The sequence below is a fragment of the Aulonocara sp. 'chitande type north' Nkhata Bay genome, linkage group LG3 (genome assembly GCF_057382095.1).
Source record: "Aulonocara sp. 'chitande type north' Nkhata Bay isolate Kocher_YH1m ecotype deep benthic linkage group LG3, A_spYH_male_GT1.1, whole genome shotgun sequence".
In the NCBI taxonomy this organism is placed as follows: domain Eukaryota; kingdom Metazoa; phylum Chordata; class Actinopteri; order Cichliformes; family Cichlidae; genus Aulonocara; species Aulonocara sp. 'chitande type north' Nkhata Bay.
Window position 1 is genome coordinate 45,019,781 of NC_141346.1, and position 26,356 is coordinate 45,046,136.

Consider the following 26,356-nt stretch of genomic DNA (forward strand, 5'->3'; position numbering starts at 1 on the left):
CTAATAACCAACTTGCAAAATAAAACAAAATAAAATCAAACCAACAAACACGAAAACACCGGACATCATGATACAGACTTATAATTTGCGCCGATGTTTTTTCGAAATTCTATAAAGTGAGCGCGAGAGCCCTCGGTGCACCTGCTCGCTGCTGAAGTCAAAGTAAACTTTATTGTCATGTCTGCTACATACAGTCCAGTATATAGAGAGACGAGATGACGAGGCTCCAGTTACAGCAGTGCAAGTAAACAAACAATAAATATAAGAAGAGTAAGAAAATAAATATACACTTTAGGACTCGGGGTAAAGGGATCAATAACTATTTAAAATTTACAGTTTGATGATTTAAAGTCTCACACACAACCCGTCGAAAGGGGAGGGGGGCGGCTGCTTCCAAATAGAGCACATTTCATTCATAATGTTGTAAATCCAAGCCCATTATGTATTCATGATTTGAATCCTGGGTTGTGTGAAATCCCAGAAATACACCTTAGACAGGGTCAATCTGTGAACTAAGGTGTAGGTCTGTTAGGTTATGTTGTGGTGATCCTCGGGTTGGGGGATGGGTGTTCATACTGCAGTGCAAAATTAAAACCAATGGAAGATGGACAAAAAAGTTCAAAGCCATCAGGTGCTCAGTTTAGAAAAAAGAGAAAAGTAGAGGAGGCGAAACGAGAAACGGGGGGCAGCAGAGGGAGTGTTCGCCCAGGGCGCCAAACAGGCTAGGACCGCCACTGGACATGGTCAGCAAGAACATTCAGGTTGACTGCGACATTTAAACAATGCTTAACTGGTACTAAGAGACCCAAAGCATGCCAAGAAAATATCCCCCACACCATTACACAACATTTTTCCAATCTCCTATAGTCCAATTTTGGTGAATTGTAGCCTCAGTGCATTTCTTGCCCATTCTCGTGCTTATGTTGAAACTTCAGCTGGTTGTCTTCACCACGCCAACATGCCTAAAGGTACTGAGGGTAATGAGCTTGGTTTGTAAGAGGAGTAAAAGAGGCCTAAAAAGATCCCTTCCCTGCGCCTCAACCCCCTAACATCTTGTGTCAGGTGGTCTCAATAAGTCACGTGATAGGGTGAGGTAAGGTCTCACCATGGTTTTACTTGAAATAATGATGATAATGACCCACGCCATTTTTCACACCTTGTCTTATGTGATGAGGCACATGACCAATAGTGGGTCATTGACTCTCCTAACGGACAGCTCCCACTAGGGTTTAAATACCTGGGACTCTGCACCATTTGGTTTTAGAACTGAAGAAGCTTCTCGGATGAGAGGTGAAATTCTTCAAGTAACTTAAAGAAGTCCAGTCGCTTACTTTCCAAGCTCCTTAGACCAGTGTTTCCCAACCACTGTGCTGCGGTACATAGGTGTGCCGTGAGAAATGATCAGGTGTGCTGTGGAAGATTATCTGGTTCCACCTGATTAGTACTCTAAGCGATCAGCTTGAGTAACAGGCTGAATAATGACATTCTCTTCCACTAGAGATGATAAAGACGAAGAAGACAACGCAGCGATAAATATTTGATAGATAAATATTTGAAAAGAAACAATAGTCAATCTGACCTGGGTCCTGGAGAAAATTCCTACACCGATGAAGGCCCTAGCATGAGTAGTGGTCAGAAGAAAGCAAAAAAGGTATACTGGGGACAAACCGAACTAATTCTGCTATACCTGGTGCAAGGGGGAAAATGATCAACATGCTTTTTGTGACAGGTTTGTTTGGTGGTGTGTGGTGTGATTTTTCTAATGTGAAATATGTGCCGTGGCTCCTAAAACTGTAACTCTATAAACTGTATTTATTACAACCTTATTTAGTATAGTTCCAACAAGCCCCCCCCCACTCAATGTGCAATATCACTGATCACACTCTCAATGCACCTGCTAGTTAGATGGCATGTATGTGTATGTATATAGATGTAAGCATGTATGTGGAAATATGTATGTGTATGTATGTACGGATGCATATATGTATGTATGTGCGTGTATGTTTGCAGGTGTATATATAACTTGTACATATCTTTCTTGTGTAAATGTACAATTTGTCTGTTATTGTGTAAATACTTAAGCTATTGTGGACTTCACACACATGGAGAAATGCCAAACTGCCTTTCATTGTTCCTGTAACAGTGACAATAAAAAGCTATTCTATTCTATTCTATTCTAAAGGTTGGGAAACACTGCCTTAGACTACAATGACCTGGATGACTGAGAACCTACACAGACTTAAAGGCACTGAGTTACTGCCATGCCTGATTAACTGGTGTGAGTCTAAAAAATTTAAATTATTAACACGATGCAAATGGAGTCACAAGCAGGCTCTAGTTTGCCTTTTAAGATGAAATTTAAGAAAGGGAAAACTGCCAGAAAATATACTTTTTGGAAAAAAGCTGAAAAACCTCAAAATCACTTAAGTCGAGTCTGGTAATCACTCAAAAATGGGTAAATAGGTTTTAGGCTAATGAACAGTTGAATCTATGTATAAATGTTTTTGTAGACAAATGTACGCCCTCTCTAAATGTAAAACCAAGAGCTCTTGCCAAAGGAGTCTCATTTGAACGACTTAAATGCCCTCAATACACATTAGCACATTAGCACACTTGTAGTATGCCAAGGTGCCACTCATCACTCATTCTCCTTAATCCAAACAGCTGTCACAAGGTTCCTTGAAACTTTCCCTGTCATCTCAGTGAGTGACTGGAAGGTTAAACTGACAGCACTGGGCCTGGAAAATGCTCACAGACGGACACACTTCCATCGATTATGGTGTCGACGCTAATGCAGCAGCTAAGTGGAGGCTACCAGGTGGGGCGCATAGCAAAACGCTCCTGTTTAGTGCAGCAGGATAAGGAAGGGGAGGAGCAGGTATCTGACAGATGATTGATGGCCTGTCGATCGCTTCAGAGGCATGCTCAGATTTATGACAGGACCCAGCCTGTGGCACATGGCCACCAAAGCCATGTGCTCATTGATCATTTTATTATCTACACCCCCCCAATGGATGGGGCACAGCTGTGGAGGGAGTCAATGAGGGCACTGCAGGAAGAATCCTGATGCCTTCTGCCAATGCTCCGCTGTGTTTGTGTGGCGATGGGCCACTGTGTCTCATCTCGTAGACGTGCTGTCAACTGCGAACGTGCACATGAGTAATAACTGAAGTGCTTGTCGACAGCAGACTATTTCAGCCAAACCGAGTGAATACTTTCATACTGTTTGAAAGGCACATTTGCAACAATGATTTTAAGAACTTTAAAGACGTTAGCTCTACAACTCTTAGCTGAACAACTAGCATTCCTACAACCCGGCCCAACTTTTTGCCTTTGAAGATGATTTGTAATACATTACCCATCCAACTGTTTTGTTCAGTAATTACCCTAAGGAGTGTGGCGCACAACTGTGTTTCGTGAGCAACGAGTGAGAGATTAAGTATGGTGAGAATGAGCAGACCGAGGGAGTAAAGGAGCGAAGAGAGGTGGTAAGAAGCAAAAGGCTGTTAGATCGTCCAGCTGTCGGCACTGGAGCTGCAAAGCAGGCTGCTGTGGTGACACTTCCTGCTGCCACGCTGCCCGCAGGGAGGGAACATCTGCCAATGGATGAGACGTTAATCTTGGTGGTGTTGAGGCTCGCACCGCCACAGTATGCTCAGTCTCACACACACCGAGGGAAGGAGGGCCAGAGCTACATAGGAGCGCACACCCTTTCCACCTCTAAAAGTGTAATCTTGTTTGGTTCTTGTGCCCACTTATGATGTTTGTGATAGCGCACAGCTGCAGGCTACCAACCTGTCTTTCCCATTTGGCCTGGAAAAGAATATTGCTCGAGCACATGAAGGGAGTAAACTTCGCCCACACACGTCCACATATTCAGGTGAACTAAAGTATTTGAGTACAATGATGCATAATGATTCAGAAATATAGGTATTGAGTGTTGCAAAAAGTATTGTAGGTGGACTACACAATTTTCCACATATAAAAAAGTAAACATTAACATAATCTATAGCAGTAAGTCATAAAATAAGAAGCCGAGGACATGCAGAGGGCAGGGTGAATTTATCAGGTTGCAAGAAAAGGTGAGAGGTTACAGGATGAAGGTCCATCATCAAACCAAATTTCTTCTTTGAGTATTATTAGTTATGCAATTAATGACATATAAGGAAAAAGAGAGATCACTATTATTATTCTGAGAGTTTATTATTCAACATTTCAGTTCAAATCTTTGCACTCAATATCCCAAGTACAATCTTCATGAGTACCCTGTTATTGTAAAACCAACCAAGCTCATTTTGACCCCAATATAAAATAATTGAAACACAAAACTAGCAACTCCAGAGATCTAATCTCTCCAGCAGGTCCTGGGTCTGCGTTACAAGCCTGTAACACCTCACCTAGGAGGTTCCCAGGAGGCATCCTGGTCAGATGGCTAAACCATCTCAACTGGATCCTTTTCATGCAGAGGAGTAGCGGCTCTGCTCTGAATGACCGAGCTCCTGTAAGGCCGAGCCCAGATGCCCTCCCGAGGAAACTTGCTTCCGCTGCTGAAATCCACGATCTCATTCATTCGGTCACTACTCAGAGCCCACGGCCACAGGTGAGGGTAGGAATGAAGCTTCATTGGTAAATTGACAGCTTCACCGTCACGGTTAGCTCACTCTTCACCAAAACAGGCCAGTACAATATCAGCATCACTGCCAAGGCGGCACCAGTCTGTCTGCCAATCTCCCACACCACTCTCCCCACTCACGAACAAAGCACAAGACAAACTCCATCACTTGGGGCAGCAACTCATTCCTGACCCAGAGCGGCCACTCTACTCTTTTCCAGCTAAGAACCACGGCCCTGAACTTAGAGTTGCTAATTCTCATCCCACCTGCTTCACTCTTGGCTGCAAACAGCCTCAGTGCAGGCTGCTGGAGATCACGGTTCGATGAAGCCAAAAGAAGCACATCATCTGTAAAAAGCAGAGACAAGATACCCAAACTCTTCGCCCTCCACCTAGAGTTTCTTGGCTGCGCCTAGATATTCTGTCCATAAATATTATGAACAGAATCAGTGGCAGAGGTCAACTTTCTCAGATACAGTAGATCCAGCTGCATCTCAAATGTGACATCATATTTACTAAACGTTACCTTTACAAGGCAAGAGAATTTTAAGCAGGTTTAAAGATAAAAGACATTTTAAGACAGGGTCATTGGTCATTGGTCCTCATTCCCTGTATGCCTGCATGTTGTCAATGCAACAATGGCAGTAAGAAACAGTTTTCAATAGCTCGATCAAGCATTATTGCCACTGTGACCTTCAAATTAATCTTTTGACCTTGAAGGAAGGATCAGAGGTCACAGGTGACGTGACTTTTGAATCTTTATACATGACTTTCTATAGGTTAACACAGCACACTTGTAAGACTCATAGTTTCTCATTTTTAAGGCTTTTTGTTAATTTTCTACCAATAAATTGTTAAGTTGACCTTGAAGACATCGGTGGATGTCGGGCAAATTTGAATGGGCTGTTAAAACGACCCCACTCTCCACCCCTACAAAGTTTTATCAGAATTCATTCAAAACCTTTCAAGTTATCATGTTTTCAGGCAGAATAATGACATGCAAACACTGAAAACATAACCTCCATGGCAGGGTAAATTTGTGGGGAACAAACTGACTGACAAAAGTGATAAAATATTGGAACAATTAAAAAAAAAAAAAACTCAGATATTACAAAAAGAAAAAAAAATACAGGCCCCAGTTGGTAAGATGAGGCTTAAACACAATTACACTTTTTACAAAGAGGCGATGGAACAAAATTAAATCAAGTACGAGCAAGAACAGAATGGAAAAAACCTCACTGAAAATGTATAAAGCACCAAAGCCGGATACCTTAGTGAGGTCACAGATCCTCAGAAGGTCGCTCCGGGCTTCGCCTTCATACACCCGCCTTCGTTCCCTGGCAACATCGATATCCTCTTCCTCCGCAGGCAGCCACTTCCCTGAAATAAGTCTAGCAGAGAGAGTCAAACACAGTTGGCATAATACCCTTCATTAAAATTAACACGAACTCGCATGACAAATTATGTTGGTCAAAGTTTAAGCTCAATGAAACAATCTCTGCAATTTTCATAAATAGATGAAGCCACGGGCATTAGTTCCTATGGCAACCTCGCTTTTAGAGTACAAAACACTACAAAAAAAGAGTGGAAAAAAAGAAAGAAAGACATAATTGGTTTGAATTTGGTAAAACACATTTGCAGAGCAACAGATGTTTCATATAAAGTCAATATAGAGCGTATTACTAATCCTAACAGCTGCGAACAAGAGAGAATTTGTTTATCTGACAAAACACAAGGAAGAGTTGTTTTTTTCTTTTTGTTTTTTTGTTTTAAAGTTTCTTACAGTCACCTTGGTTTGCAGAAGAATTTATACTGGATGAGGATTGTAACGGCAAACATGACAATTCCCTGGATGGACATGGCACAAAGGTTCTTGCCCACCATTTCCCAGCTCAGCGGGTTCTTGAAACGGTCCTCCCCTGATAAGAAAATTAGCAGACGCACACAGGAGAAAAGCAGGTAATTACACAGATTATTTCCACGTGTCACGTCACAGTAACTTCCAACCCTTAACAGCGAGCCCCGAGGATGAGTTAACGGACACGCTGTCAAAACAAAAGGGAAATAAGCAGATGTGTTTTCGTTCACGGACAGCCAAATGTGTCTTTGTCAGACGCTGGTGTTGCTGAGACGCATTTGTTGGTGAAAGGCGGCAGTTTAAAAAGCCACTTAGCCTTTGCATAATAATAAAAAAAATAAATGCTGTCACCTATGTCATGGGAAGAAATTGCTGACATCCTGTACTTTTCATGTTGAAGCCATATTTGTATTTTTTGGCTAATGAACATGCAAGTAAAGTAAACCGTTGACAGCCCAGCACTCTAACCATTATCATATCTGCTCTCTTTCCCTCTCCCTCACGGCTTCTACAGCCCTTTAGGCCAAGGGTGGGGCGGGGGTGGGGGGTGCAAAGGAGACAAGAAAAACGAAAAGAGCTTTCAGTCTCATTCTTGGGTAAATAGCCCCTTTCCACACTAGCCTTTTTAAGTTGTGATTGCTTTTCTCTTCCTTCTCTCCAACCGCCGCCGCAAATGATTCCTCAAACCGCTATTTCCTGCTCCATCTCTCCACAGATAAGACCCCTTTTTCCTCTTGCATGTGCCTCTTTGCTTCTTGATGACCTCCTCAATACCGGCTCCACCTCCACAAGCACCTTTACACTGTTTTTTTCCCTATCCTGTCTAAATTTAACTCATGCAGAGTGTGCAGCTGTAGTGGACACTAGGGAGGTGCGTTTCTGGTCAAATATTGGAGAACTAACGTTTAGAACGAAATAGCATCGTATCAGTGGAGAAACGGGTGGAATACGAGACACAGGGCCATATAAATGCTCCTTTGTGGGCTATTATTATTATATTTTTGGATGGCGTGTACATTTCTAGCAATATTTTATGGTATTCCAATAACTTAAAGGCTCCAGTCATTTGCCAGTGTAACAGAGAACAGAGCAGTGTGGTGGGCGACTGTGATGCAGAAACGGGTTATGCAAATGTTTCGTTGCAAAGATCCACAGAACATTTATTCTGGCTGTTTTCAGAGCAGCACGCGGTGCAGTTGCGTTTGTTGTTGTTTACTAAAAGACAACGGCGAGGTTTGCAAGTAAAATGGAAGAAATCTGCGGCGCAAGTTGCTCTAAATATTTTAAGAGGCACAAAGTATAGGAGAGCAGGATGGAAATTTATACAAGCGGTCCGCTGTGATAAATTAGGTGCTGCAGCTGACTGCTGAGTGAGAGGAAACCGAGTCTGGTAAAATCGGTGGCACTTTGAGGCACCTGGGTGAGATAAGCATGTTTTAAAGGGTTTTATAAATATACCAGCGCTCTTTTTTTCTTCTTCTTTTTTTGCTAATCCGCTTTACACGCTGAGCTAGCTTTCTCTGCCCATGCATTACCTGTACATGTCACTAACTTGTGTTTTTATTCTGTTGTGGTCTTTTTCCCCCTCCCTGTGCTCCCTCTCCTTCACCTTTCTGCAGATACGGTCTTCGTGTTTCTGATCTGCGGTTATTGGCCCTACCAACCTGCCCAGTGTTTATTGCCTGTTATTTCTCCAACACTCATCTTTTCTCACTCTGCTCTCCTCTCACCCCAACATGTGGAGGCAAGACAGCTGCCCCGACCTGAGTCTGGTTCAGATTTTATCCCGTTAAAAAGGAATGTCTGCCAAGCGTTTCCCAAAGAGGAGACTGATGCCTTTTCTCTCTCTCGCTGAAATGCTGTAAAGTATTGAGCTTACTATGCAAAGTACCCTTAGATGACAACCATTTAGAGCCAAATGAATCTAACCGGATGTAATCTAAGGGTACTTTGCACTAACTTGGACAAAATTTCTGTCATTTTGCCTCCGTACGCCATCACAGTGGATTTTAAATCAAATAAGATGTGATTGAAGCGCCGGCTTTCAGATTTAATTTGGTGGGTTTTGCAAAAAATTTATGTTAACTGTCATTTTTAGACATAATCCCCCATTTTCAGAGCCTCAAAATTAATTGTACAAGCTAGCATCTTTTCAAATATAAAGATTTTTTTTAATATTTCAATGAAAATGCTTTCCATACTGAGTCTCAAACTCATGCTGTGTGTCCTCCCTTGAGAAGCTCTGCTAAGGCCTTTACTGCAGCCGCCTTCAGTTGCTGCTGGTTTGCAGCTCTTTGCTGCATTCACGTTTACCTTCAGTAACTAAAACAGTATGCTCTGTTGGGTTGGGATCCAGTGAATGACTTTTCTACTTAAGAACATCCCATTTGTTCTGTGTGAAACTCTCGGGTTGGTTTTGGTCCATTTGCACTGAGAAGCAGTTTTGCAGCATTTGGCTGAATCTGAGCAGAGAGTACAGCCCTGTGCACTTCAGCCCATGTGTTCCCTCCACGTTTAACAGATGATACAGTATGCTACGGCTCGTCAGCTGCTCTTTCCTCTCTTTATTGTTTTCTCTTCGCATTATCCTCATTCGCATTCATTTTGTTTTCATTTGTCCAAAGGATTTTTTCCCCCAATTAATTAATCAATCAATCGAGTGTAACCAGTGGTTTGCATCTTGATTGTAGACTTTGACGATTGCATACCTAGCTCGTTGAGAGTGGTCTCAACTTAGCTGGATCTTGTGAAGGGAATTTTCTTAACTATGGAAAGATCATCCACTTTCTTCTGTGGTCTTTCGGGCCTTGTGGTGTTTCTGCTGGATTTTGGGGGGGTTTCAGCCTAATGATGGCCTCCCTTATTTACATCTATGTCCCTTTGGACCTCATATTAGAGTTCTAGGGAAAAGGCCTCACAAGACAATGAAATTTAAGCCACTAAAAATCAGGGACTGCATAAAAATAAGATTCCCGAACTGTTAATGCAGTACCATTGCCGAACCCCTTGAATTAAACCTGAACGTCTGGCCTTCAATCACATCTTCATTGACCACTGTGGTGTCACTGTCCAAAAACACACGAACCCATTTCACATCTTAAAATCTAGCACTACTGTGTACAGTTTAGTTTAGTTCAGTTTAGTCCTTTCTGTATTCCATACTATGATATCATCCTCTCACCAAAGTTGCTGAAGAGTGTGGCCGTTGCCTGGTTCTTGGCCATGTCAATCAGCCCTCTGCCCAGACAGAAGTGTGGGAATATCAGCAGCACCTGCTTCACTATGTTGTTGATGTGGGTGATATTCTGTTGAGAAAAATGCACACAGACACACAGGATACACATTAGTGGCACGAGGACGTTTTGGATATTTAAACCCTGACTGGGAATTGCACAGTTACACGCTCAATATGTTGACAATTCTAGGCCTGAATCAGCAGAGCCAGAGTGAGAGCTTTGGAAAATAGCTTGAAGCTCCCTGATGCAAGTGCACATAATTAGCAAACATCCTGCGCTGTGCTTGCACGCTGAGCGCGGGTGTATTGCGGTGCACCAAATAGCATGCCGAGGGAACTCGGTGCATCAAGGTTCATCTACCTTCTCGATGCTGGAATTTAGGAGACGTAAGGGAACGTACCGTGTGATCTCTGGGGAGGAGCACGTACAGTAGAGCTCAGTATGTGCAAACACAAACAGATGAGTTGATGCTCAGGGAAGCAGATGCTCATCCTTAAAATCATAACTAAAGCTAAAGGAAACACCCAGACACCAAAGAGTCACAGGTGGGAGGAAGAAAAGCACAGGTACTCTGTCTTCTTTTGGTTCTTCTGATAAAGCATACCACCACAACAACAAAAAGACAGAAACACAAACCCAAAGCATATTGTTTCAGTGTTTCACAAGGCATAGGCAGAAATAAAGTCTTATCTTGACAGCGTATTTCCACAAAACAACTTTTTTTCCTTTCTCAAATTGTACAGTTCCTTTCTCTCCACATTTGACCTGCCGGTGGTTAGAACACTGACAGCTTAATAAAGTACAAAAGCAACAATTAATTCAATTAAGACACAGCGGACCAGGCTGTAACGGACTGGCACAAGCGAGGAAGGAAGTACAGGAGAGGGGGTAAAACAGGAGAAGGCAGAGCAAAAGGGCAACATATTACTGTGGCTTCACAACCGAGTTCATGCATTATGCATAGTGCTCTATTGCTGCATAGTCTTCAAAGCTCTTGCATACATGGATAGAGACTACAAATTCATCATTTCTGTTTTCTGGGCGAGCCTGCGAGATTAGGTGGGGCGGCGGCAGAAGTGCGATTTGTTAAAGCTGTGTGCAAGATTTCCAAATGATGGCCATTATTGTCACAGAATTTATTCATGCATGCGTGTAACAGCTCTGTGAAATTAGTTTCAGTGACTAAGCTTTCAATTGGCAGTTACAATGCGAGTGTGAGGCCTTATGAGTCTGCCAGCCTTAATAAAAAGCCAGATTTAAAGATATTTCAGTCTGCACTTTTACTGGATGTCAGCTTATTGTGTAAATGCAAGTAAAACATGACACTTTTTAAATAAGACAACATACTCTGTCAGATATTAGCAGGTGGGGAGTGAGACCGTAATCGAGGGGGAAAGGCAGACAAAGAAAATAAATAAATAAATAAAACTGTTGACAAGACTTTGTTTTCTCCCAAGGAGGTGTGGGGGCACATTTAGCCTGTGCACATTAAGAATACATATGGTGCTGCTGCTGTATATCTGCCTTGCTTTAGTAACTTACAGGCGTCCTCAAGCTAGCTCCTTCCTGCCTTCATACTAAGCTAACCACATGCTGCTTCCATATTCAGCAGACAGATGTATTACTGATCCTATCTAGCTTTTGCACTCTTGCTTTCACTGCTTCTCCTTATCCCTGTGATCATTGGAGCCAGGAACAAATCTGATCACAAAGGGGACAAAGATACTAGTGTACAGTAGCTCCAAATATAGCTAAAGATCTGCGGCCATGCTAAAGAGAAAGTACACTCTGTGTCAGTTCTAAGGTTTGATGTATCAGGGCTTAAAATCATGCAAATGCAACCTCGGATGAACTACAAAACATGACATATACACAGCCATTCTTCATTTAACAAAAACTCCACCCTCACTGCTTCTATATGAGTTTAGAGGTTTGGCTCTCCAATTACTGCTTAATGGAGACTGAGGGGGAATAAACTGTGAAGCACGGTGGTGGAGGGGTGATGATTTGGGCTTGTTTTACAGCCACAGGACTGCAAAACAAATGTCTTCCAAATGTGAGACCATCGGTCTGCAAAAGCTTGGCTGAAACTGGCATTTAGCAGGACAAAGATTCCAATCGAATCTACAACAGAGTGAAAATGTGTCGCAAAGGATATCTACAACCATAGGTGTACTTTTCTTTTTCCCATGACTATATGGGGATACTTTGTATGAAAGGTCCTTGTCATTGATAAAAATAAAATGGAATAGTAATAAAACACTCTAAGATTTTTACTGTATAATAATTCTCGCAACAAGAAATGACGAGCAACAATCCAACTTACAAACTTACACACTACAATAAGTGTTTGCTGGCCTAGTTCTCTCGGGCAGATCCAAGACCGTGATGAAAAGGTCTCATTGATCACGATGTCGACGCAAACCTTTAGACGTCTTTAGATGTTCAGCAGCAATTCATCATTTCTTTTATCTACACTTATACATTTGCTTGAGGACAGGAGGGTAAGAAGAGCTGCAATAACAATGCATATTCAACAAAAATTGGTGCATCTTGTTACTGGTTACATTTTTTTGAACACTTGAACCCTGCTTACTAAGGAGAAAAATGGTTAAATGGTATCATTTAAATCACTAATTTATATTTGTGTATTAGTATTTTCTCTTTAGCCAATTACTTGATTGCCTTTACTGACAGTATATGGAGGAAAGATATACTTTACTGCAACAATTTGCTGTAGCAGAAAACAAGTTTACCCTCAAAGTTGAAACTAACGTTCTTTTCTTGGCGTTTGCAAACATATTTTTATCCCCCAGGATGTTCACAATGTATGTAACCACTCAAATGCAAGCATCGGGGGATTTGCTAAAGGCACCTCTATTCTTTACATTCAACACTAAGCCTAAACAGAGATAAGAAAGTCAAATAAATAAACAACAGCTATGACCTTGGCAGAGAGCAGCCCATCCATCTGGCAGAGGAATGCAAAAAGCAGCGAGACCTAATTTGAGATCGATACATGAAATAACATATCTCCTCCTGACTGGGTGTTCATCAAGGAGATCTAAGAGGTTCTTTGTCGAAGAAGATAAAACGCCGGACAATTTCCCCCCTTGTGTTTGCGCTATGTGCCCATAAATCATTTTCAAATGGTTTTTAAAGGTGGTATTGTCTGCGCTGTGCTTATCTGACCCATATCCCTACACGTGCTTATTCCCACAGCGTGGCTTCATTCATAATGCTGCGAATCACAATGAAAGCAGACAAGCAGAGGATGTATGGCTCAAACAGCTGGGGAAGACATTTTTCAAGAGATGATATTCCTGTGGTTTTGAGATACTGTAGGAGTTCTGTCGTGAGCAATCGACTACATTAAACCTTTGCCTGTTTTAAACACAGCGTCGATAAATTCTTCTGGACTTAAAACAATGTACTCCAATTACACTACATGAGGTAAGCGGTACCTGGCCACGCCGCCACACCGATACATTTATCCTGGAAAAATCTATGGGTGCCTGCGGTTATCTCTTAGAGGCACGTGGTGGAAGTATTGACTCAGACAGCGCTTCAAGCGTACAAGGCAGGCTGGGATTGATGCAATCCACAGGGAGTTGGACAGTCCTGAGGGAAAGAAAATCTCCCATTGGTCTCAAGACAAAACTAGGGCACCAAGTCTATAACACTGCAGCGCTGCTTTCCCACTCTGCTACTCTTATTTTTTTTCCCTTCTTCCCATTTTCTCCCCTGGAAAAATGGTGCTATGCCCAAAAGGGATCTAGATTCACCCAGTGCTTGAAAAGAGAAAACAGACTGAAAGCCGGAAGCTTTACTTTTGAGCGACACTGTTTAAATATCGCCGCCGCAGAGGAGCCTGAAAGTGATGAGGCGCAGCTTTGAAATCGCAGAAGCTGCGAGAGGAGAAGGCTGGATAGAGCTGTCATGTGCAGGATCTGCCGTTTCTGTTGAACTGGAGCACGTCGGGGCACTGTCATATCTGCGCTAGCTAGTTTGTGAAGAGTCTGTTCCAGGGAGATATCAGCTCTGAACTGGGGGAGACATGGAAACCTGGAGAGCTGTAACATGTGAGTTGATTGATGTTGACCCGTCAGACTCTCATCGGCGGCGAAATCGGGTCAGATTAGCAGAATTATCTCGGACCTCCGTCCCCATCGAGTCTCAGAGAAACACGCTGCTCCTAATGCCTCAATCGAGCGAAATGGGCAGTAAATCCGTCCCTTTACACCGGCCCGTGGGCAAAGCGCTGTCCATTAAATTATCGGGAATGGCGCCCTTTATGAGTAATACGCTCCGCTAACGTCGCATCAATAAATAAAGAGAATGCAGACACAACAAAATGACCACAGTGACTTTCTTGGAGGAGAGACGCGCTCGTGAAAAATACAAATTGATGATGAATGTCGGCGATAATGAAATCACGATGCAAATGAGGCCGCCTCGTTAGGAGACAGGAAACATCCCATGCCATCACGGAGCGGGCGCCAGAAGATCAAGCAGGCAGGCGTGTCGGAGGGGGCAGACCGCGCAGAGGCAAGAGTCTTTGAGACGACATTACGCTGCGTCTGAAGTGGCAGATCGGGGATGTGGGAGACATTCTGATGAAGCGTCAGATGCAAACGCAGCTCGGCACCGCACCGTGCTCTTGTGTCTGTTGACAAGGGATGACTGATCAGCACGAGGCTAAAAATACGTGGTGAGGTGGGAAAAAACCAAATGAGAGAGCGGGCGATGCGTGGGAATCGTGCAAATAACAATTAAGGCTGCAAATGTGTTTGGACGTATTCAGATCAGAGAACAAACGAGAAAGATGTCAGAAAAGTAGAGAAATCGTTTAAAAAACTTGAGGTTGTTCTGTCTGAGTCCTGGCTGTTTGCACACATTGCGTATTCAGATATTTTCTTTTTTACGTAATTTATTTAAATTCTAATAAAACAGTACAATGACTGACAGTCTGTCTCTCTCCAAACCGAGCTCTGCATTTCTTATTTAGCTCGTTTTTGGTGTCTTTGTCTTTTCATTCCACTGAGACTGGAGCAGCTTGCAGTTAAAATGAACACTTGCTGAAAGATGGATGAGCAAAGTTCTCTGAAGACCCAATTCTCAGCAAACGATTTAACATTAAAAAGAATAGGCAAAATAATTCCTTTGAAAAATCCTCGAGAGGATAAAGGAAATATATTAAAAGTTATACCAGGTGGGCACACACCCCACCCACGCGCATGAAAGCCTTTGCTTTGGAGAAAAAAATGGAAAAACACTGAGCGTTTATCTATGATTCAAGTCAATTAGCCATCCGCAGCTATAGCTTCTGCATAAATATCATTTTTATGGAGCCTGAAAGTCTGCGCCTGCTGTTTCACAGGAAGTGTGCCGCCTGTCGCGTTAAAAATGTGCATGCATGCATGTGTGTCTCCTACTTTTCCGCCTGCACAGACTCTGTATGCGTGTGTGAGCGTGTGAGCGTGTGGTGAGGGTGACACTTACATCATCATCGAAGAGCTCCATGATAAAGGTGGCCACGCTGCTGTTAATACCAATGAAGAGGTTGATGCAGGTCAGCACCACGTAAGCTGTGCTGGGCACGCTGAAGATGAAGGAGAACGGGTACATCATGGGCGTGATAGCCCAGCTTAAAAAAAAAAAAACACAAAACAAAGTAAAACAGTGTTACAAAATATAAAATATAGAAATTAAAATAACAAAGGTGATCTCCAGTGCGATCCATGCTCGTTAAACTCTCCGAGGGCAATTTGTATAACGGCAAATATCATGCTAGCAGCTACTGAATCCTTGCTATTTTCGATTCACAAATGCGGATTACCAGGTCAGCTGTGCCATTTGATGGCCTCCTCTGATCATTTGCATTTTCAGTAAGTGACCCATGAAAGCACTGCCAACTGAATGCTGCCCACGCTCGGCAGTCAGCGGTTCAAGCTCGGTATCACAAGCAGATCAAGTGAGGCACTGGTGTTGTGGTGCCACGGTGCAAACCCCTGTCATATAACCAGACCTTTGAATGTAATTTGAAAGTAACACGTTTTGATCTCATTACATTTACTCAAGTGCTGGAGTTTCAGTTTGACCTACTTCAGAGGCGTGTGTGTAACTTTCTGATTCAGTTCTTTTTAGATTAGGAATCTTTGGAAACAGACTGCAGCCTCACTCTGAGAAGCACACAGACCTGTTTGTACGAGCTAAGCTACACAGCATGTCTCCTTCACTATGTGCCATAGCTGTATCTGATATCCCTGCGGTGGTGTTCTTCCTGGATCATCAAAACCAATGTTGGTCCAGTTGCAACATTGCAAGTGACCAATCATCATCAATGTTACGATGTCATAGGTTTGCAGGGTGGAAAAAGCCGACCGATGTGGTTAGGGTCAGGGTCAGGGTTGGGGATTAGGACGTGATCATAGTTAGGCTTAGGGTTTGGTGTGTGTCACTTCCAATGACTAGTATTACTAACTTATTTGTGTGCACTGGTGCATCTTTCAATGGACGTAGTATAAGTATTACACAAAGTACAAACTATTGCAAAAAATGTATAAAATACGTTGTAATAAACGCACTGGATTGAATTGGAGATATGAATTAAAGATTAGTGGCATAAACGTCAGTTCTTCGATTACTCTGGCTTTGTGGGGCTTTTTGACACTGTCGCAGATAACTATTTACCCCTCGGACACCTAAAAGGAGAAACCCTTGTCCCCTTTTTCTGAACTGAATGGTTTCTGTCATACTTCAAGCCGGCTTTTAGGACAAAATGACTGGTTATGCAACAAAAGGGTAGTCTTTACCTGTACAGGTTACTACCTGCTAGAAACTGTTCAAATGGTCATCATACCACATATTTACTGACATTTCGTGAGGTGTCAAAACTCTTCATTAAGTGTATGGGGGAGGGGAAGTTGCTAAATGTCATCTTCATTTGGGAAAGTCTTAATAGTTCAAATGAACAAAGGAAGTGTAAGCAGCGTGGAAGTGAGCTAATGCTTCTTAGCTGGTGATTCTGAGGTAGTGCCAGATCACTTTTAAAGTTCTCCTACAGCGTGGAAAGGCTGGTTCAACAATGAATAACAACACAAACTTTGAAGGTAAACTTTAATCAAGTGTTAAAGTTGCACGTGTGAGTTGAACAGGTCTGTTGCTCCCTGTATTTTTTACCTCACAGAAAACAGGAGCTGCTGGTTTACTGAGTAATTTTTGCGTGATGGATTTTTATCCCTTTAACAAAAAAGTCACACGGTAACACAAACTAACTAATTTACCGAAGCAGCAGCAGTGGACAAACAAACTTTGAACTACTGGTAAACTACTGGTTTTGTTCATTGAGTGTGGTGGAGTGAAACAGCTTCACTTCCTCATCAGAAAGGTGACATCAGGTAAACAATGTAAGCGGTCTAAATGGACATTATGCACCCTTTTTAGGCAGTTAAATGGATTTTTGATGACTCCATCCGCAGCTGAACATGGCTTTAATTTCTGTGGTTGATCTCTAAAATGTAATATAATAAAAAATATAAAAAAAACAAAAAAACAAAAACAAAAACAAAACAAAACAACAAAAAAAACAAAAACAAAAACAAAAAATAAATAAATAAATAAATAAAATGTAATATAATGACACGTTTCAGCTGGAAACAGCTTATTTAACCTTGACTGACTGACTGAAGTGAGTAGCTTCTCATTTCTTAAACAACCACGTAAAAAGACACATCCTGTGGTCGTGGAAAAGATGTTCTCTGTTTCAGAAGGGTCAGATTTAATGGTCTGTATCAAGCAAACAACACAATTCAGAAGTTTACTAAAACTATTAAAATTGGGTTAAACTATTCAACACAGTACAAAAGGCTGAAGGGACTCAAAGAAGAAATGTGAAAATCATGACTGATCATGATCAGAGGTCAAATTAATAGTTGAACTCGCAGCTAAGTAAAAGCATTTATACACACACAATGTAAAGAGAACTCCAGGGATCAGGACTAAACAGTTGTCTGGCCTTAAGAAAACCACTTATCAGTTTGGCTACTTGGGGAAAAAAAACAATTCAGTTCACCAGGGATGTTTAAAGGTTGGACTGTGGAGCGATGGAGAACAGTCATGTGGTCTGATGAGTCCAGATTTACCCTGTTCCTGAGTGCCGGGCACATCAGGTTAAGAAGAGAGGCGGGTGAAGTGATGCATCATCACGCCTCGTGCTTACAGTAAAAGCCTGATCTCAGGTTGCTTCAACTGGTCAAGGTTCAGCAACATTATCTCCTCAAAAACGCAGTCAGCTAACTACCTGCATTTACTGATCGACCAGAGTTTCTCCATTAATGAATTTCTTCTTCTTTCCGACGGCGTGGACATGTTCCAAGATGATAATGCCAGGATTTATCGGGCTCAAATTGTGAAAGATGGGTTCAGTGAAAGTAAAACGTCCTTTTCACAGATGGATCGACCACCACAGCGGAGACCTCACCTTAACCCCACTGAGATCTTAATCCCTTTACGTTGTCACGGCAAACCTCTAACGTGCCGTCATCGGAGCTAAAGGTAGGGCAACAAAATATTACAGTGCGTACCAAGAACTTACATTTCAGCCAATACCTGCACTACTATGACAGCTTTCTATTGTGGATACCTGAAGTGTTCAGAAGTCAATCAATGAATATTAAAAGACAGCCCATCCCAGAAATCTGGGCACGCCATAATTCTCTGAGCTACTCTGAAATATGTCATTTACTCACCCATAAAAAATAAGCAAGAGGATCAAAGCCGGCAGGTTAGGAGGGGAAACATAGGCTTTTTGTTGGAAGGCGAGGAAGATCACAATCACGATGAAGCAGGGGACGATGTAGTTACACTGTAAACACAAACACACACGTCAAAATAAAGCACAGGCTTAAAAAAGTCACTCTTTAGGGTGGTTACGACTCCATTAAAGCGTTATGACTTTTTTTTTTTTTTACGCCAACTGAAAGACCGTGTAATTATAAAATGTGTAGATGACTTTTTAATTAGCGAATGTATCCGGCTTTAGTTTTCTAATTAATCCAGTGAATAACAGCCATCTGATTCTCGTGTGTTTGAAGCAAGCGGTCGCTCAGTGACACGCTGAATTGGATGCATGTACAATGGCTCTATAAAATTTTGATCTAAGACTAATATTTATCCAACGATTGTTTAAATCCATTCAACTTCAAATCAAACCAGACAGCACGCTTTTTACTAGCCGACTTTTTTTCCCCCTACAGAAGTAAACAAACATAACTGATGATGCTATTATTATATAATCACCCTTCGGATTAATATCCCCCCTGGCGAATAAATGGAATACTGCAGATAATAGACATACAATGTATCAGGTTACAATGATACATGTTTATTACAGAAAAAGTTTAGACTGAAATATTAAAGAGCTTTCAGACTAGATTCACTGTAATATCCTTATTGTTGATAGAGCGTGCATGGTAATGCGGGGAGCTTCGGGCAAGAATCATTAGACAGGCTCCTTAGGTGCATTTGTCTTCCACCCAGACAGCATTTATCCACCATAATGATGAGTGTCCTGATGCAATTTCTTTACCAAAGGTACCTGATGAAATGTTTACTTCCATTATGCCTCGGGGAAACTGCCGGTAAGCCTGTTGAGCATAACCAGCAGGGGCAGCTGCTGTCGATAATTACGCCTCAGCCAATAACTGTCTCAGGTGAAGCTTTTCCCAGTAGCCAGCAGTGTCAAAGCTACATTGTCAATTACAGTGGATGGATATTTTTACATTTAGCCTTAGGTGGGCAAAAAAAGGCCCAAAGTAGTATATTACAAGGGTAGTATAAAATAAAGCAGGCGAAAACTGCTGGGGTGAATCACATTATAGCATATATTACACAGTATTTACCTGGCTTTAATGGGTCAGGTAACAGAGCCGAAGCTTCAGAAAGAGAGAATATTTGAGGCGCAGACACAGCTGTCAGATAAAGCTGGTACTTACCATGTCCCAGGCAAAATTGGCCAACCAGTAGACAGCTGGGTTTACTCCACTGACAAATTGCAGATGCTTGGCTTTGTTCACCCTCTCTTGGATTAGGAAGAGGACAAAGCTGGCAGGGATGAAGGACATGGCAAAGATAACGCAGATGGACACCACGACGTCAGTGGAGGTTGTGGCCCTGTAATTGAAGAGGACACAGCATAGAAAAGGTTGACTGGCGAGCTATTAGGGGTCTACCAGGGCAAAAGAAAGTGGATATTAAACTTTGTCCATGGGGCTAAATATAAAGTTTGATTCTGAGGTGATGTAGACTACGTTGGCTTTAAAAATATATGGAGCACACAAAGAAAATCATTAGAATTTACATTCTGTCTACTATCACAGGCTGTATATAAAAGATGGACACAGCTACCGTGACCCTTTTGTTTTAAACTCTTTTAGTTTCATGTTCAAACCCTTGAGCTTAGGATTGTGACTGTCACCATCTTAGTGTTTTTAAAGAGACTTGATGATCTGACTGAGAAACTGAGGGACATAAAATAGGACTGTGTCGGCCTCCGCCTGCACAGGTCCGCAGACAGACCTCCTGAGATTATAGACAAGCAAGGGACTATAAACCTATCAGGAACATATACAGGGAGTGCAGAATTATTAGGCAAGTTGTATTTTTGAGGAATAATTTTATTATTGAACAACAACCATGTTCTCAATGAACCCAAAAAACTCATTAATATCAAAGCTGAATGTTTTTGGAAGTAGTTTTTAGTTTGTTTTTAGTTTTAGCTATTTTAGGGGGATATCTGTGTGTGCAGGTGACTATTACTGTGCATAATTATTAGGCAACTTAACAAAAAACAAATATATACCCATTTCAATTATTTATTTTTACCAGTGAAACCAATATAACATCTCCACATTCACAAATATACATTTCTGACATTCAAAAACAAAACAAAAACAAATCAGCGACCAATATAGCCACCTTTCTTTGCAAGGACACTCAAAAGCCTGCCATCCATGGATTCTGTCCGTGTTTGGATCTGTTCACCATCAACATTGCGTGCAGCAGCAACCACAGCCTCCCAGACACTGTTCAGAAAGGTGTACTGTTTTCCCTCCTTGTAAATCTCACATTTGATGATGGACCACAGGTTCTCAATGGGGTTCAGATCAGGTGAACAAGGAGGCCATGTCATTAGTTGTTCTTCTTTTATACCCTTTCTTGCCAGCCACGCTGTGGAGTACTTGGACGTGTGTGATGGAGCATTGTCCTGCATGGAAATCATGTTTTTCTTGAAGGATGCAGACTTCTTCCTGTACCACTGCTTGAAGAAGGTGTCTTCCAGAAACTGGCAGTAGGACTGGGAGTTGAGCTCGACTCCATCCTCAACCCGAAAAGGCCCCACAAGCTCATCTTTGATGATACCAGCCCAAACCAGTACTCCACCTCCACCTTGCTGGCGTCTGAGTCGGACTGGAGCTCTCTGCCCTTTACCAATCCAGCCACGGGCCCATCCATCTGGCCCATCAAGACTCACTCTCATTTCATCAGTCCATAAAACCTTAGAAAAACCAGTCTTGAGATATTTCTTGGCCCAGTCTTGACGTTTCAGCTTGTGTGTCTTGTTCAGTGGTGGTCGTCTTTCAGTCTTTCTTACCTTGGCCATGTCTCTGAGTATTGCACACCTTGTGCTTTTGGGCACTCCAGTGATGTTGCAGCTCTGAAATATGGCCAAACTGGTGGCAAGTGGCATCTTGGCAGCTGCACGCTTGACTTTTCTCAGTTCATGGGCAGTTATTTTGCGCCTTGGTTTTTCCACACGCTTCTTGCGACCCTGTTGACTATTTTGAATGAAACGCTTGATTGTTCGATGATCACGCTTCAGAAGCTTTGCAATTTTGAGACTGCTGCATCCCTCTGCAAGATATCTCACTATTTTTGACTTTTCTGAGCCTGTCAAGTCCTTCTTTTGACCCATTTTGCCAAAGGAAAGGACGTTGCCTAATAATTATGCACACCTGATATAGGGTGTTGATGTCATTAGACCACACCCCTTCTCATTACAGAGATGCACATCACCTAATATGCTTAATTGGTAGTAGGCTTTCGAGCCTATACAGCTTGGAGTAAGACAACATGCATGAAGAGGATGATGTGGACAAAATACTCATTTGCCTAATAATTCTGCACTCCCTGTATACCGAGGTCACAGTCCAAAGGGTCGTTTTCTGACAGATTTCTATAGAACCCAAAATTATTTTGCATTGAGTGAAATCGCCCCCTGCTGGCCATTAGAAAGAATGTAGGTGTAATGCTGCAGTCACACTGGGGAAAAACAGATGTTGCCGTGCAGCAGAATGTCACGATCCCTGCTTTTGAAATGTCTGTGACCACTCGCAGTCAGTTGCCATCTTCAAAGCAACTTCCACTTATTTGCTAAACTGAGACAGACTGTGACAGTTTGGAGACAAGTTGCCTCCCACCAGGTGACCTGTGTAATCAGTGTTGCTGGCACAACCTCTGGACATCCCAACTACTTGCAATCTACCTCCGATGGCAACAAAAGTCAGTGCATTCACTGGGCAACCACAAATTTTCCCTAAACACAAGAAGGTTCCCATCCTATTTTTACTTCAGTGTAACTGAGGTGTTGGGTACTTTCTGATTCACATCACGTTTTTGCTACGTCCATCTTTTATCAGTCTGTGGCACCTAATAGGTTTTCAAAGCTACGGAGTAAGTCCCCGGGGCCTGTAAGGTGCTTTGGATAAAATCATCCACATGAACTGCAGTATGAGAGATATAACACATATAATAACAGACTTTATGAAATACAGAACTGCAGTCCATGAACCTTCGGTTTTCCATCCTTATGAGGTATTCACTGTATTTTAATGTACTTCTTGGGGAATATGGGCGCACTTGGTTTTCTATTTTCATGAGAACGCACTATTTACTACCTCTAATATCATTCACAAGGCCATCACTGCTGTGACATCAGTGACAATAAAGAACAGCCGTGGAAGAGTCCGGACTGTCCTGTGGGAGAAATTCAGTCTTTTGTGTGTATAAAACCAGTTTTAAGAGTTTCTGTTAAAAATCAGCAGGTCTGTTATCAGGAAATGAGCCTGATGACACTTGAAACAATGTCAAAACAACTTTTGGCTCATTTCCTGTAATTAAGACATAATCAAATTTAACACTAGGCAACGATGCATTTAAACTAATTCCGCTACACCTGCAAAAATAAGTCAGATAACTAACGTTTCAATGTTCTTGTTAGTATTGATGTCTACATTAGCCTAGCTTTTACAGCACTGACTGATTGCTGTTTGTACCTGATAGAATTTTAAAAAAAGAAGCTTTTAAATGTCACCGGCCTTCTGAAACTACGACACGTTTAGGGCTCCTTTTTGTCTCTTTCCAGCTTGTCCAACAGCACATCCTAAAATCTTAGAAGACTTATTCATCCGCAACAATATCCGTGTCACACACAAATCTCTCAAATTTCCCCTGCCGTGCGTCTTTATTTATGCCACGCTACCTTTGGAAGTGTCCTTTACTGCGTCTGCTCATTTAGCATTGGATAAAACTGCGATCTGTGACTCTGACCACCCCAACTGCCCCCACAACCCTCCCAAATCCTCACCCCTTGCCTCCTGATAATCTTTCACGAGTCTTCCCGCTGCTTAATTAGCATATGAAATAAGTTACCCTGCGTGGCTACATGTCCATATTTATCATCGCCAACCAGGCGCAATTAGAACACGTAAATATGAAATCATTAACAGCAGTGCGTGCCAGCCCACATTTCTAGCAGTTTTCAAGGGCTGCGTGCTCTGTTTGGGTGGGGAGGTAATGTAGGGGACAAAGCTGTGAATGATCGCAGGCTGAATGCTTGAAGGTGGTTAATTGCTGTGAAAAGAGGACAAGCAATCTGCTAATTAACTACTAATGCAAGTGCAGGGAAGATGTGCAGTGGGAGTAAAGCTTTATAGTTTGTGTTGCCTTCCTTAAGTTTTCATTATTATTATTATTTTATTTAGAGTGGCTGCAGGGGATTGTTATGCTGAAAAGATGCTAAAAACACAAGATAACAAATTGGCTGTACAACACTCCGGTCATTATTTCTATTATAAAGCAACATGCAGGTAGAGAGCTCCAGAGACAATCATAGGGTAAGCTGTGTGATGTGCACGTTATCAATAGTATACTTTTGCACAGCAGCAAGAACAGAAAGTCTCATTCGTTGATTGCAAATAAATTACACATCAAATTCAAAAGCGCGGCAAGATGAGACATTTTTGTCAGTTGCCAAATTGATGTTCCCCAGCAATTAAGAAGCAATGCATATCTCTCAATAATGAAACGGTGCCAACGCTGACATTTCGGGAGGCTCCATTTCTGTGCCGATGCGAGATAAAGCACGGAGACCTTGTGGGAATGAAGTGGTAATTTCTGTGGGTGTAAGCGTCGACTTTCTTTCCACCTGCGCAGCCCTTCACAATTTTGTGGCTCATGACATCGCTTGCATTGAAATAGGCTGTGAAGTACACTAGAGGGGAGTGTCACTTCAAATTAGACGGTGCAGTGAAATACTGGTGTCCAAAAGCTAGCAAGGGAGCAAGTCAATGGGGATGAATTATTATCGAAATTGCAGGTTTAGCTGCGGTCTCACCATAACATTGTGGAAGTGTCAGTGACAGGGATTCATTTAAGGCCGAGGTTGGTGCATTTCAGAATATTTTGACAGGATGGGCGGGATACTTTTTTTGGCCTTTGGTGACTGTGGCTTTTTTGGCTCGCTGCAATTAACTGGTCTTTCTCCGAGTTTTTCTTTGGACATTGCCATTGGCTTCTTTTTCACTCATATTCAGTCCTTGTACTTGACCATTTTCAGGGCAGAAAACATTTGTTGTTCAACATTTGTTCACATTTCTGTAGCTGAGATTATGAAAAATTACAAAGATAACACACTTGACCGGCCCAAAATTGTATTTTTGCACCAACTAGGCTATTCCTAAAAAGTGTGGAAATAGGACAAGTGGAGGACAAAAAGAGGAAGTGGAAAATCTAAAAACTACTTACAGCAGATGTGCAGTATCTAAAAGCAATGTCCTTAAGAAACAGTGAAAAAAATATACAGCAAAGACCAGACACAGGACCTAAGAGACATCAGCTGATTCATCTACTGTTCAACAGAAATGGGCTTATTGGAAGGAAAGCTGTGAAGAAGTTGTGCGTAAGGAAGGGAAACAGGGAGAAATGTGCTGTATTGCATGTGTAAGAGGGGTGGCTCAAGAGTTTTGCACAGTACTGTAACTGTAAAGTCTAAACCCCCCTTAAAAACCGCTCTGAGTTAAAAAAGAGGTGTGCTTTTGGCTACCAAATGAACATAAGTACAATATTTACTCGCTTCAGTTCGATTTTAATGTGCACAACTCTCTGTCTGCTAGCTTACCGATGCTACATGCTGCCACTTTATAAGATCTGTTTACAGTTTGTAAATATAAAAAAAACTTTCGTATCGCACGCTGCCATCTGATCCATAGTCATAAAATATACATTTCGATAAGTGGAGCTTCAAATTGTGCTGAGTCAGGTGCTCTAGAAGCCATGGCCCTTTCCCCTCCTACAATGTCCGCTCTTATTCAGCGGTGAAGGAGTGTCCGAGGCAATCTGAAAATCTCAGTTCATAAATTGCAGTCTTCACGCTCTGCACGGGCTGCTAGAGAGAGCAGAAGAGGCTCATCCTGAACCTACAGGATATCGTAATTATCCCTAACCCCGGCGCTGTCTTCTCCTCTCTAACTCAGGCCTGTCGTCAGCACCTGATCACCACATAAACACCTGACCGAGGGAGAGAGCTGGAGCAGCGGGGGGAAAGTGGAATGGAAATGCAGTTACTGAGCTGTGGTCGTGGCACTGTATGATGATGTGCTGCAGAGGGACGTAATCTAACTACTTTACAGTAGATGTGCCGCTCACACTGAGGACCGCAAACGGGAAATTGATGACGTTACGGGATACAATCCAGCTCAAAGACACTAGCTGTGAACACAACACAGAGCCGTACACAGAAAGCAATTATATCCGAATGGTATGAGCCAATATATTATGATTTAGCACGTCATTAATCTCCAGCTCTCATAGAAATCCGCCCTAAGATAAAGCATGCGGGGAGGGAATGGTACACCCTCGTGAGGAACTCCCATGGGCCTCCAAATCTACGCACACTCGAAGCGATCCCTCATTTATCTGTCTGTCTGTTCTCTGCTGTCTACTTTATTGTCTCCCACTCATCTGCTTTCCCTCAGTCTATGCTGTTTTTCTTCCCCCTCACTTCATTCCTCTCTCCCTCTCTCTCTTTGCCTTATCTGTCGCGGTTCCCCGGTCACCATCAGTCTCTTTCTTCTGCATCTCATAATGCAGTGTCAGAAAATTAAAAAGCGGCTCTTTCAAACACGAGAAAATGCATCGTCGTAGCTGCGCGCGTCAAAAGGCTGGGAGAAAACTGCAGGCTAGGGGCTTTTCTCCCAGTATACCGTTAGTAGCTTGTGCTTGAAGTCAAACCAAGGCTCAGGCTCACATCCACATCTAAAGGTAATGTGGAGTCACAGTTTTACTCCATGTGCGTGAGTTGTTGATTTTATT

At 42.3% G+C, this 26,356-nt stretch overlaps 1 protein-coding gene across 2 annotated transcripts in view; it reads right to left on the reverse strand.

Annotated features, from left to right (window-relative positions):
• The window catches only part of LOC147335857 (phospholipid-transporting ATPase ABCA1), a 187,524-nt gene that overhangs the window by 33,675 nt on the left and 127,493 nt on the right, over positions 1-26,356 (reverse strand). For both annotated transcript variants that reach the window (XM_086282904.1, XM_086282910.1), the window contains exons 37-42: positions 19,702-19,879; positions 18,457-18,572; positions 15,209-15,353; positions 9,652-9,775; positions 6,402-6,531; positions 5,883-6,003 (exon numbers count right to left, since the gene is read on the reverse strand). In XM_086282904.1, the coding sequence (XP_086139030.1) occupies positions 5,883-6,003; positions 6,402-6,531; positions 9,652-9,775; positions 15,209-15,353; positions 18,457-18,572; positions 19,702-19,879 (814 nt within the window). The remainder of the gene's footprint in view (positions 1-5,882; positions 6,004-6,401; positions 6,532-9,651; positions 9,776-15,208; positions 15,354-18,456; positions 18,573-19,701; positions 19,880-26,356) is intronic.